General features: G+C 45.5%; 1 protein-coding gene across 1 annotated transcript in view; it reads left to right on the top strand.

Moving 5' to 3' along the window:
• Positions 1-13015, top strand: part of LOC145402091 (persulfide dioxygenase ETHE1, mitochondrial-like) — a 29139-nt gene extending 16124 nt beyond the window's left edge. The window contains exons 5-7 of the mRNA XM_080274200.1: positions 6288-6470; positions 8702-8818; positions 12780-13015. Of these exons, the coding sequence (XP_080130326.1) occupies positions 6288-6470; positions 8702-8818; positions 12780-12859 (380 nt within the window). The 3' untranslated portion in view covers positions 12860-13015. The remainder of the gene's footprint in view (positions 1-6287; positions 6471-8701; positions 8819-12779) is intronic.
• Positions 13016-14696: the final 1681 nt, after the last annotated feature.

Genomic DNA, 14696 nt, shown 5'->3' with positions numbered 1-14696 from the left:
ATGTACCGGGTGAATCTTTCCCCAAGTGTACATCAGTATATATTTTTGGCCAAGTGGCTGGTTGGCAGTGAGGTGAAGGATGCACAATGCTGACTGAAATTTCTAACGACACAGATTTAGGACTGGACAATATTTGTAGTATTTCATCCATTGTTTCACAATGTCAAGTCAGAAAAAATAACTTCTTGTAGTCACTGTACAAGCTGTGGAGTGTGAAATTACATATTGCACTGACAACACAAGTTAACAGCCTTTTCTGCCTGATGGGTGGCTATCTTGTCTCCCTGGCTTTAGTAAAACTTAATCTGTGATGAGTATGTAGGTATGTAGTACTAACCATTACAGCACTACTAAATATCAGCATCTTTCCCATGGTTGTATATGAAGCTAATGGAGGGAAAGGTGGGCCTTCATGCTGTGTATTGGTGTAGTGCATCAGTCTCACTGCCCTCGTATATTTTTAGACACTGGATAGCTTTGTGAGTTAAGGCAGTCCAACATGTGACCCATAGGAGTCTAATTCTGGGCAGTTGTTGGGGTTTATTGCTCACATCTCGCTACTTAAGGTCAAATGGTTGGTCAGTCTCACCTTAAATGTCAGGGATTGGTAGCCCAGCTCCAGCCTTCTGTGATCCTGATGGAGTAATACTGGGTTGGTTGATGGACAGATGGATGGAGAAATTAATAAAACTACCAAGTCACATATGTACTGGGTTTGAGTTCTTCAGATACTTAGCAAGGTTACGGAGGCTCCTGGCTCAATCACCACCACTCTCTGGGCATTTTTACTTAATTGAGACTAAACATTCACAGAAAATATCATATTTTGACTTTGTAAAGTACCAGACCCTTCAGAAGTCTTAGAAACTGTTGACACATTCCAAGGGTGAAGTTTGTGGGCAGAGCTTTGTTAATTAGTGTTAGTGTGAAGGTCAGACCAATGGTTTTCATGTTCTGTAATCATGGATTGTCACTCCCATGATGAGGCCTCATACTGGTGATTCGTCTTTCTTTCTCAATGATACCTGTGGTGTTATAGACATCTTGGTTTACATACAGTTAATACCTTTTCCCCAGGAATGAATTGCCAACTAGACTTCAGAAAAGATCAGACTGCTGGGTCAACTGCAGCTTTACTTTTTACCTGGGAAAAGCCAGACAAAATACAACATAATATATACTGAAATACCCACCCGAGGAAGAGACCCCAGGGAGGGTGCGACACCCACCCCAAGAGGAGGCCATGGGGAGGCGCACAGGGGCCCCAAGCCACACCGGCCCACGTCCCCCGCTACCATATGCCCCTCTTCCACCCAACCAGACCAGCCGGAAGTACATCGCCCTGGTGCATTATCCTCCGACCAGGACAGCACTCACCAGACTCAGGTTGGGATTTGTTTATATACAGTCCCACATAGGCCCTCAGCGGTAGCATCCACTGGACCTGCCATTAGATGAGGAGGAACGACCACTGGTCTTCCCAGTCCTACTTACCCACCACACATATTGTCCAAACTTCAACAACACGGCAACCACCTATGCACCCACTCAGGCCACATAGCCCTCGACCAAGACACCACACTAGACACCATGACCCACTTACACTCAGATAATGGTATACAGTACATCTCGGAACCAAGAAACTCATACAGATTTTCAATGACATCTACTGGACCCCAAACCCCTCCCACCTAGCCAAGCAAGTTGTTCAAGCCTGCTGAGCATGTGCACTCGTGAAAGACACCACCAGGACACGAGGCCCATCCGGAAACATCCTCGCCAGTAAACCCTGGCAGCTCCTGTCAGTAGACATTGTCGGGCCCCTTCCACCCAAATCAGGCTATAAATACATTATCATATTCACCGACACCTACTCTAAGTTCCTGATTGCCTGTCCAGCCAAAGAACACGACACCATCACCATGGCTGACGCCTTAGTCCGCCACGTATTTCTGTATTTCGGCATTCCCCAGGTTCTCCATTCCGACAACACCCTGGAGCTCACCAGCAAGATAAGGACAGAGCTTACCAAAATATTCGGATACATCTCCCATTCCTAACCGTACTGACCTCAAGGGAATGTCATTTGTGAGAGGAGCCATCGCACCCTACTCAGCCAAGTGCGAACTAGAATTCAGGAAACGCAAAATGAGGACTGGCCAGCCCACGTAAAGATCGTACAATGGGGGATGAACTGCCCATGCGAGGACAGCATCACCCCACACGAACGTGTGTTTGGCAAGGCGTCCCTCCTCCTGCCACTCCGCCACCACTTGCAACCACCCACCACCTCCCCCATCTCTGACCCCCTACACCATCTCAAACAAAGATTACACCACCTCCAGACCACCCAGGACCTAAAACCCGACACCTCTGCAACTAGACCCTACAAACCAAGCGAGTCCGTCATGGTGGCTAGACTACCGGCCCCAAACAAGTTATTACCACGCTACATGGGGCCTTTTACAATCATAAAAGTCCCTAATCCCTACCAAGTCATCAATATCACAACACCACCCGCACCTACCAAAACCGCCACGTGCGCCCCTTTCATTCATCTCCAACTCCATCACCTCACCACTCTCACACTCCTGCCCAGCATACCGCTCCACCACCTGATCACAACGCTGACTCATACTCCTGCTATATCACACCTTTTCTCTCCTTGCCCTCACCCAGCCTCCCCTCCACCATCACCTCTCTAACCACCTCCCCCTCCAACCCCTCACCTTCTCCTCAGACCCCCCACTCGCCTCTGGCAACCTCACCTCACACACCCGCCACCTCCACCACGCCGCCATCCCTAACCCCGACACCACATGGCCATCCCCACCCACCTTCGTCTCCTGCCCGCACCACCGCCACTCCCAGCACCGGACAACGCACACCCCCATGCCCTTCACCTTCACCCATTCCTCACTTCACCCCCACGCCCAGTTCCAGCTGCCACACCACTTCCCCATCCTCCACCTCCACCTCCCCAGCCACAAACCACCCACACCCACCCAACTAATGCACCACCCACCTCTTCACCACCCACACCCACCCAACTAATGCACCACCCACCTCTTCACCACCCATGCCCGTACTAACCACCACCACAACCAGATCAGGACGCCTATCTCACCCACCTGCCAGGTACGCCCCAACACCCTCACCACCACCCACACAAACCTCCACAACACCACCCACACCCAACACCTCCCCCCTCACACTAAAAATATACCACACAGAATGGAAAATTCCTGTAGCCCGGCTTACTAAGCCGATTATGGCGACCCCCCCACAACCTCATAAAAGTAAGGCGACTTCACTCGTCTCCAGACTGCAGCCGACAGCCACAGGTCACTCACCTTACTCCCTGCCACCTGAGATGAAGATCAAGCATGTCCTGTGGACTCTGCCAGAGGAAGCAAACGCCGGTTAAAAGGGACGTCGCAGCTGATCCACCTCCTACAGCAGACACACCAGACCTCCACCCTAGAAGTCATCTGTAATCCCCACCAGGAGCTGAACCACCCTACATATCACTGGACGGATCTGCTTCACCACCTCACACCCTCCCACCAGACACCCACTTCAGATACCTACCACCTCCAGCCATGGGGACGTGACTTCCACCCCCGTGACAATGGTGAAATACCTACCCGAGGAAGAGACCTCGGGGAGGGCACGACACCCACCCCAAGAGGAGGCCACAGGGAGGCACACAGGGGCCCCGAGCCACACCGGCCCATGTCCCCCACTACCATATCCCCCTCTTCCACCCAGTCAGACCAGCAGGAAGTGCATCGCCCAGGTGCATTACCCTCCGACCAGGACAGCACTCACCAGACTCGGGGTGGGACTTATTTACATACAGTCTTATGTAGGCCCTCGGTGGTAGCATCCACCAGACCTGCCACTAGAAGAGGAGGAACAACCATCGGTCTTCCCAGTCCTACGTATTCCAAGGGGGCAGTGGCACAGTAATGTCCACCGGATCTCCCTCATCTGCCACCCACCTAAGGGAGCAGGGGCATGGTAACGTCCACCGGACTTGCCATCGGAGGAACGTCCATCAGACTTCCCCCACCTGTAGTCCCAGGGGAGGGAGCAGAGCCTTGGTAGTGTCCACCAGACCTGCCATAGAGGGGGCATACACCGGATACCCCTTGGCTGCAACTTTCCCCCAGCAGCAGGACCTCGGTAGCAGCCACTGGACCTGCCGCAGGCACTGGAAATGTCTATTGGATTTCCTGTTCCCTCTGTCCCTGGGACAGCTGGTGCCTGCCCCAGCAACATCCACCGGACTTCCTTCCTCCACTACCCCGGGAGGAAGCCTTGGTAACGTCCCTTGGACTTACCAGATGGAGGGAGCATCCACCGGATCTCCTTCCACTGCCCTGGAGTGGAGTTCCAGCAGCGTCCACTGGACCTGCCAAGCTGAGGGAACAACCACCGGTCTTCCCTCCTCCACTACCCTGGACCCACTGATGGCTGCGTCCCTGGCTCGGCCTGCCCCTCCAGAGGCCAAGTGAGACGCCCCTCACGCTCCCCTTCGTACCACTAGGGGTGGAGATTGCTCCCCTACAGAGTTCTGGTTGGAGGACATCTGGAGCAGACCCGTTGTGAGCCTGGGCGTCCCGTCCTTGTGGCTGAGCCCTTGATGCCCTCAGCAGCTGTTGGACTCCCCGGGAACAAGTGGCCCCTGATCGCCTCCCCCTGCCAACGAGACAGCAGCCCCCGACCCTCGAGGGGTGCTCCGACAACCCCGGACCTGGACCATCCCGGACCCTCCACCAGGACTCCCACTACAACCAAGGGCAGGTGCTGAGCAGCGCACGAGCAAGTGGCCCCTGATCGCCTCCCCCTGCCAACGAGACAGCAGCCCCCGACCCTCGAGGGGTGCTCCGACAACCCCGGACCTGGACCATCCCGGACCCTCCACCAGGACTCCCACTACAACCAAGGGCAGGTGCTGAGCAGCGCACCTACTGGCTCTATTTGGCCCCAGTCCCAAGGGCCACCACATTCCTAAGGCCCCCACCAGGAAAGGGCCTCCCAACACCGCCGCCCTTCAGCTTACACTGGACGCCCGACCATGTGGCCCAAGATGAGCGCCTCTCCTGAGAGCTCACCCCTGACGGCCTCTCTCCCACACCTGGCCGCCACCTGCACCTACCTGTGATTTAGACTGTGTTTCACTTGTGTGCTATATAGTGTTGTATTGTGTTCCATGTATTGTGGAAGTCCATTGTATTTTTGTAAGGTAATGTACGTGTAAGAGTAGTTAGCCTGTGTTGAGCCCTATTCCTTTGTTGCATGCTCTTGCCTGGTCCTGAACAAAAGAACCCAAGTCCATGCCCGTGCGCTGAGTTCAAGAAGTTGAACCCACAACACGCTGCAAATATATATAGTGATCCCGTGGTTATCGTGCACTTGGTTATAGCGGTTTTCGTTATCACTGCAAGATGAAAATCTGCATCTTACCATTATTGCACATTTTTCGGCCAAAAACCATCGTTATTGCTCACCTGAGCTGGTTTCTGCTGACAGTGATGGTGCAGTATCTGTGGTTTCTGATGGTTTTAAGGGATTCAAAGATGAGGTCTTACTTGAGTTACTTCCAGATAGTGGAGACCACAATCTCTCCACCCCTTAACCTCAAGCCCATCTCAGGTCTCTATGACATGTTTCTTCCTTATTGTGCCCTTTCCATTACATTATATTAACCTAACCATGCCTGTGTGTGTTTCTGATACTTTCCCTATCAGTATATATGTATTTAATGGGTATTAATTGTTGAAAGGGGAAAATTTGGGTTTACAATTTGGGTGCCAGTAACAAGTAGGATAAATACTGTAGGCCCTGTTCTTTCATTATCGTGAAATTTCATTATCACGCACTAGGGTTAGTACCAGTTATGCATAATAACCAAGCGATCACTGTATTAACAATGGAGGCAGTACAGTATTAAATTTGGATGGGACTCTACTTTGACGTTTGGTATAGAAAAAATAAAAAATCCTTCTCACCACACATCACCCTGAAACATGGCCAAAACATTGTGATACAAGGGCCACCCTGTGGTTATGAGCACAAATACGAATTATCTTTGCTATTTAACAATACTCAGAAGTACAATAGGGCTCACATATAGGGTACTGTATTGTTTGAGGCACCATATAGATTTATTTGTGTCTGAAGAATTTGCTAATTTTCATGTCCTTCCAACCCCAGGGGTGTGATTCCCCTCCCCCCCTTCTGATGTTACAACCTGCTAAGATTATCAGTGTGTGTTACAGGTTGTGTGATATATGTGAGCCATGGGCAGAAGATGGCTTTTACTGGTGATGCTCTGCTGGTGCGTGGATGTGGCCGCACTGACTTCCAAGAGGGCTCCCCAGACACACTCTATGAATCAGTTCACTCGCAGATCCTCTCCCTCCCTCATGACTTTATCCTCTACCCTGCACATGATTATAAAGGTAATCAACTATGGAAACAGTCCTGTACTCTGTGTACTACTACAACAACCACCAAAACTCCTACTCCTCCTCCATCCATCCATCCATCATCCAATCCTACACTGCCCCATGAGAAGTGTAGGAGCCTGGAGCTAGGCCAGTTGGTCCTGACATTTAAGATGAGAGTGACCAGTCTCACTCATCCCCGAATGGCATTACATGAGCGATAAACCCCAACCACCCCTTGGATATAAACCTTCACAGGCTCAGTCCGATTGGAACGCTGTAATTAAACCACCAGGTGCCAAAATTTGGTTATATGGTTACCACCCAGCGTAGTAAATCATTTCCTGTGGTACAGGAAACCAGTTGGCTTGTCACTCAGTGTAGAGTCACCCACAGGCAGAAGGAAGAGGAATGAAGGAAAGAAAGACAGAAGAGGGAGTGTAAAGTTTCCTGTAGACAGAAGGACGAGGAAAGAATGAAGGAAAGAAAGACAGAAGAGGATGGAAGGAAAGAAGGCTGTAGGAGAAGAAAGGGCAGACACCTGAGAGCAGCACTACACTGGGTGAGTGGATGCTACTGGTGCTAAAAAAGAACATCTTCCAGTGGTGGGACCATTATAATTAAGGGGGATTCACTGACCATTTGTACAAATAGCTCTCATTTCCCTCCCTGTCACCCAGAAGGAGGATAGTGATAGCAACCAGAGAAAAGCATCTTCATCCTGCAGTTAACGATGAACCTGGGGCTGCAACAAATACTATTAGTGCTACAATGGACGTGAAGGTGAAACTTATCAAGGCTAATGATCTTAATATATTAACCCTACAGTTCTAAAGGTTCTTCACTAAAACTAAATATATATATTTTAAAAATCAACCTGCATTGATCAATGGCACTGAATTCTGTCAAAATTCATGAGGGTTTTCTTAATCAGGCATCTGTCTTTTACTCAGCTCCCAGCTGTCATGTTCTAACAGTTCATTCGGTATGGTCTCAGTAAAACCTGCATGTGGACTTGTATAACTGCATGGATGAATAAAGAGAAATGCAATGAGATGGTAAGGACATGCACAAAGAAGGCATACAAATGAAATTTCAGAGAAAGTCTGTGAGACTGAGGGTACTATTGGGAGATGAAGACTAACTGTGGTGTGGAAGAAGGAGTGGAGCAGATATAGAGAAGAAAGGGGAAAAGTAACTGAGACAGTGAGAGAAGCACATAAAGAAGCTTAGAGATGCTTCTGTCACAACTATCCCATGTCATTGGATTCCTGTTAGGGAGCAAAGTGGTGAAGATGATAATGAGGATGATGATAATTGCAATCCTTCATTTCCCTCTACAGGTAATTATCTTTCAAACATCTGATATTCATCCTTACCTCTCCACTTCTTTCTCAGTTTTCTACTTCCATTTACAGTTCTTCCTTCATTATACACCCATTTTAAATGTGCTCAAGGGTAAGCTCAGTACAGTAAATGAACACACAAATTTTTTCCATGTTTATCACATACATAATATCCTGCAAACACAAACACATCACTACTATTCTGGGATGTTTTAATCCCAGAAGGGGTAACCACAGAAAAATAACCTTCACATTTCCATCTTTTGTCATCAGGTTACCCACCCTTCAACTTGCACTTCTATCATTCATATATGGTACCTCTCCACATCATCCCTCCATCTCATCTTGGCCTTCTTTACCTCACTCATTTATACACACCTAGTCAGTCTCTCATTATTCATTTTCTCCACATGGCCATCTCAGAGTACATCTAACACTTTCCAGCACATCCATATTAACACCATTTACTGCAGAAAATCATATGACCAAGCATCGTCATTGCAACAACAGCTACCCTCGGCATGATGTGAACCATCATGTCATATCACCTTTACAATAATTGGGAACATTCCTGTGATACCATCTGAGTAGTCAGCAGTTCAACCTATTCACCACATTACAACAACCAAATCCTGTCAATTCATTATGTAGTATATAAGGGGTATACACATCATCAATAAAAATTATCGGTCGCACAACAGAGTACAGGAGATAGTCCTAGCATATCTCAGTACAGAGTGGTGATATCTGAGGGTCTGTGGTGCCATCTGTTAGTGTGTGGACTGACTGCTGGGCATTAGGGAATGAAGTAGGGGACCTTGAGCATGCACACACATACACATCATTGTTTAGTTAGTGTACTAATACTGTACTGTACAAGACTATCACATCAACCACCAGGACAAACGGCAACCACGGTGGAGGAGGAGTTGAAGTACAACCCCCGCCTCACCAAGAGCAAGGAGGAATTCATCAACATCATGAACAGTCTTGGCCTTGACTTCCCTAAGAAAATAGGTATGAAAGGCCAGTGTTCTGGGGTAGGATACTCAAATGAAATTAAGATCACCTCCCTGTTGTAGTTTAGCTTTGTTTTTGCAGGCAGGACAGTGGAAAAATTGTGCAGAATGTTTCAGTCTCAGATTAATCCTACAAAAATATAAATTCATAATGTAATCCATTGTTGCCCCATGAGGAGCAAAGGAGCCTAGGGCTAGGCAAGTAGGTCCTTACATTCAGGAGGATAGTGACCAGCCTCACTCATCCCTAAATGGCAGAGTACATGAGCAATAAACCACAACCACCTTGTTGATATAAATAATGATAATAATTATGTGGAAAAATTGCCCTAGGTTGTAACTGTTTCTACAGGAAGGATACAGAAAGGAACATTCAGAATCTTCTTGTCTTCAATTCTTCCCAGAAAAAGAAATCAGTTACACCGGCAAATTGATTGTACTATATATATGTTCATGTATCCCACCCCTAATTTGTTTTGGTGGCTAGAGTTTGTTTACCTTAATCTGGCAGAGATTTTAATTGTATTGCAGCATATATCCCAGAGCTCGGTGGCAGAATAAGGCAATACTACTGCTCTACAGCCCTTCCATAGTTGGTCATGACTAACACCATACTCTAGTATGAAACCTCATTACAGTTCAGTATTCTTGATGGAGAAATGGCAATTTTAGGCCAAGTTAAATTGGACAGAGTATAGTTTTACGAAAATTTCCACCTTTGGCTTCCCTACAGTTGGCATCTCCACCCTTGACTTCTCCCAGAAAATTGGTATTTTGCTGACTGATTTTAACAAGGTAGCCAAAATTTTTTCCCACTTTACCAGGACTTGGTATAACTGGCCATAGATTTTGTATTTCTTGTTGACTAGGTTTTAAGGTAGTCAGTATTTTCACCCATGACTTCCATGAGGAAATTTTGGTACAAGTGACCAGTGTGTTGGTTTTTGGTGACTAGCTTTAACTCTCAGTACAACATCTGGTATTGTGTTAAGCATAGAATGAGTGTGTGAAAAAATATATTGTAAAGAATAAGATAAGGGTAAAGGGAGGATTTTTGTTTTAGAGAAAAGGTGACTCCCAGTGTGATAATGTGGTGAATGAAGAATGACTTGAATTGGTGAGAAAGTTCAGTTACCTGGGTGCAGTGATAAGAAAAGAGAGACAAATGTGCAAGAGAAGTGAAAAGGAGAGTGGCTGGTGCTATGAAGGCCTTGGCAAGAGAGACAGAGGTCTGAGTGTGGTGGCTGCGAGAGACTTTCATGAATGCCTTGGTGAGAGACAGAGGTCTGAGTGTGGTGGCTGCAGGAGGCTTTCATGAAGGAGTGCCTACCTTAACTTGCAGGTGTGAAACCAAGGTGTGGATGAAAATGAAAAGTCAAAAGTTGAGGAATGTGGAGTGGAAAGAGTGGACAGGATAAAAAACACTGTAATGTGACGTGAATGCTGTAAAAAAGGAAGTCTGGACCTCAGAGTTGAAGAGAGTTCTAAGATGGTATGGTCATATGGACAGAATGAATGTGAACAGTGAAAAGGGTATATCTAGACAAGCTGGAAGTTGGAAGGAGGGGTGGTTGGTTAAGAAAGTGGATGAATATAATAAATGAGTGTGGGACAAAGCAAGGTATGGAGAGCAATCTAGAGAACGGACAGCAGAATGGGCTGGTTGAAAGAAGTTTGTACGAAATGAGTGTATAACAACAGTCTGACACTTCCTGCTCTCTCTCAGTGAGGTGGTAGTCATTGGATTGACTTCAGCTGATAGGTGGTGTGAAGTGCTAAAGTGTGGATGTGTATCACTGTGAGATGAAATTAGGATTCTAAGGGCTAGAATCTTCAGTGAATGAGAATGTGGCACATTTATTTGGGAAGACAGGTTAGTTTCTCCTTTGTTCCCCTTCCCTCCCGACCTCACCCCATTTAAAAGGGGGGGGGGGGGAGCTGATATCACATAGGGGTGAAGAATTCAGTAAATATTCCTCATTATTATCCTTAATCAGTTTCTCACTACCAGAGTGGGTGGGTAGGATTTAGGATAAGAACATGAAAACAGATGATGTCTGGAAATACTGTACTGTATGTGTATACATATATCTATCTGTCTATTATATTCAGTACCCTTGTGTCCAAGACGTTTTGCATCCAAGATGGAGACCATAAATAATAATCCAATATATTGCTGTATATACGGGGAGGCGGTGGCTGAATCAGTAGAGAGGCGGCCTGCAGTCCTAATGGACCCAGGATCGAATCCCGGCTGGGGCAGGGAACAGTTTAAGGATTTGAATTTCCTAAAAAAACAGACTATCCTGATCTACCAGATGACCTGCCAACATGTTGTTAAAATACCCCCGCTAATAACAGTCCTGTATGAAACAGCCCTAGCATGTATTCAATATGGATAGTGGGTGTTAGTGCTGAAATGGTGACATGTGGAGGTGTAGGACTACTGGGCCTTGGGATAGGTCACTGCCCCCGAGAAATAGGCCCTGAAGCCTTTCCCCAGAGTATTTATATAAAAAAAAAAAAAAAAAAAAAAAAAAAAAAAAACGAGGAGAATACAGTTATGATGGTCACATCCGGTCCAACACGGTTCCTGCACCCAGAAGAGTGATGTGGTTGTCCAGTAAAATACAGTATTGGCATCTAGTTATGTGATGGCCAGGTGGGGCTTGCTTTTGTCTCCCTCGCCAGTGTCATGGACACACTTACCACGTGTTGCACTCAGCATTTGCTCCTATATTATTGCCCCACCTTATGTAACCATGCCTAGGAAACTGTCTGCTAACCCCATGAAGCACTGCCATCTACCTCAGGCTACTAAGCTGGAGATAACAAGCTCAGAAACACACTTTCAAGGTGAGGAAATTTGTTTTGGTGCCAAGTCAGGTGTATCTTGATGTTTTGAGGGGCACTTTTCGAAGATTTTGTGACAATAATAATTTTTTCCATAAGGTCTTGTGTTGGTCCAAGACGTTTTTCGTCCTAGACAGGATCCTCAGGCAACAATATTATCGTCTTGGATGCAAGGGTACTGTGTGTGTGTGTGTGTGTGTGTGTGTGTGTGTGTGTGTGTGTGTGTGTGTGTGTATATATATATATATATATATATATATATATATATATATATATACACACAGTATATCTCCATCATCCAATCCTACGTTGCCCCATGAGCAGTAGGAGCCCAGGGCTAGGCAAGTTGGTTCTGACATTTAAGATGAGTGACCAGCCTCACTCATCCCTGAGTGGCATTATGTGAGCAATACCCCAACCACCCCTTGAATATAAACTTTCACTGGCTCAATCCAATTGGAGAGCTGTAATTACCCACTAAACCACCACATGCCAAATTTTTTTTATATGGTTACCACCCAGCATAGTAAATAGTTTCCTGGTATACAGGAAACCATTATGCTTGTCACTCAGTGTAGAGTCACCTGTAGAAAGAGGAAAGAGTGAAGGAAAGAAAGACAGAAGAAGGAGCGTAAAGTCACCCGTAGGCTGAAGGAAGAGGAAATAATGAAGGAAAGAAAGACAGAAGGGGATGGAAGGAAAGAAGGATGGAGGAAAGGAAAAGGCAGACACCTGAAAGCAGCACTACATTGAGTGAGTGGATGTATATATATAGATATACAGTATAGTATACACAAGTATATATATGTATGTATGTATGTATAAAATACGTTATTGTACATAGAGTAATGCCACAGGTATTATCACAACCAAAACTTTGCCAACACTTCCCTGCCAGCTGTGGTGCCAGAGGATAATAATGTGGTAGTAACAAGAAACCCTCAAGAACAGAGAGTAAATAAAAAAGAATTCCTTCTAATGTTCGGGGATTTAGGGCACAATGCTGACAGGGATTTTTGGTGAATTTTTACTCTGACAGTATCTAGAAAGCCAAAAATTTACTAGTATTGTCTTGAGGACTATATAGCAGATCTTAACCTCCTCAGACATCTCGCTGCCAGCCAACAAAGTATGTGGTCTACACAACCTGCCCGAACACCTGGCTGCAAAGTTCAACGAGAAGTGAGCCCAGTTACACCATCATACTGCAAGGGAAACCACCAACATAGCATCATTGTGTGCAAGAATTATACACACATGTGGAGAAGGTGTTTGTGAATATCTCCCCAGTAAACTAATATTCCAGATGTAGGTATACATTTTCCATTTGGGCAACTTGTGGCACTGTGTTAACAAGACAAACATTGAAAACTTTCACTTTGTTCTCTTACCAGTATCCTCAGTTCCTGATACCAGTATACTTGTACAGGTAGTATGTAATGTAAAATCATATATATGGTAGCTATATTTGTTCTCTACAGTGTTTTCCTTTCCAGAATGAACACTTTACAATAATTTTTAATGAAATGTCTGAAAATACTGATGTGAAATGGCAACATACTAATATCAAATGACATCAGTGTACTGCAGTGGAAGAGAAATTGATATACAGTATGGAAAAAATGTTAACGGTTGCTGACTGATACTGTATGCTGAATAATAAACAATTCATGTAGTTCACCAAGTCATTAAACATTATTCTGATGTAAACATTAGTCACTTTAAGATATGAAATTAATCTCCTACTGGAGGATCTGATTTGAATGTGATATGCTGCTCTGAAAGAACTTTCATCATGAATATAAACTTAATTTAAGTTTTGACTCTAATGAGATGATCTAACATTTTTAAACAAATTTTCAATTATTTCAAGATTCTGAGTATCATACATAAACTTGATGCAGTGAAACATCACAAGGTACACAAAACAGTTTGTCTGTGGGAGGCATATGAAACTCTGATTCTCTATTTTAACTCGGCTTACATGTTAATGATCTAAATACAATATGAGAAAACAAATAATTTTATATTACAACCTGTAGTCATGAGTGTTGCCAAGTTTTGTATAAAAATAGTTAATGTTTACTGCATACAAAGTTGAATGTAAACCTCGATAACGTAAATCCAACCAATAAGAGAGAGAGGTGTCTTCATGTGATGGCACTGATATTACTTGCAGCTATACAAACTCTTCAACTCCCCTTGTCCTCCAAATGCAGGAAAATGGACTGCAGGGGAAGAGCAATTTCATCCTGCAGTCTGCTGGATTTATATTAAGACTGAGGCCATAACAGCAACAAGATGTATGACCTCATGAGAAGGCAGAATTGGATTCCACTCACTACAGATCTGTTAATGCATCAGCAGAAATTTTTTTTTTAAAGGACTCAATCGGATACATTTATGTGAAGCTATAGAACGTGGTGGATGTTTTTTTTTGGCATATCTGATGAAAGCCAGGATTCCGGGGGCATGAATGACGAGTGAATGGAAGCATGGCCCATTGGATTGGGCAAATTTGGGTTGTCTGGACATCACTACTCCTCACCCTGCCCTTGGGTGGGAAGGGAGGTCCATATGACGATGATGACAAGTTTTGCAAGCTCTCAGCCTCCCCCCCCCCCCCATTATAAAACTAAAATTTTCATATAATGGATGCACAATAGGATTATATTCTGGTTCATCATCCAGACTTCCTCTCCCACCCCAAAGTGGGTTTAGAGATCCATAAAAAAACTGATTGATACAGTAACAAGTTTGTCTAAATGGGTGAACCACACTCCCATTCGTTTACCTTTCAAGCACCCACAATCCTGGCTCCACCTGACAAGGCAAAAAATATTCTGCATGGAACTTCACATTCCAGGCCCATAGCTGGGGGGGGAGGAGGGGTCGAGAGAGTCGGATGACCCCCCCACCTGCCTAAAGGTTCACTTTCTCACAGTCTGTTTTTTAATAACAATGCAAAAAGAGTCACTCTCCATTGTTCAGTAGTTTTGTGCTGCTTCTCAAAATCCCTTACG

This window comes from Coenobita brevimanus, chromosome 57, assembly GCF_032717465.1.
Source record: "Coenobita brevimanus isolate Jiangsu-jjx chromosome 57, ASM3271746v2, whole genome shotgun sequence".
Lineage (NCBI taxonomy): Eukaryota > Metazoa > Arthropoda > Malacostraca > Decapoda > Coenobitidae > Coenobita > Coenobita brevimanus.
The sequence above is the reverse complement of the archived record's forward strand: the minus strand, read 5'-3'. Positions and strand labels throughout refer to the sequence as shown.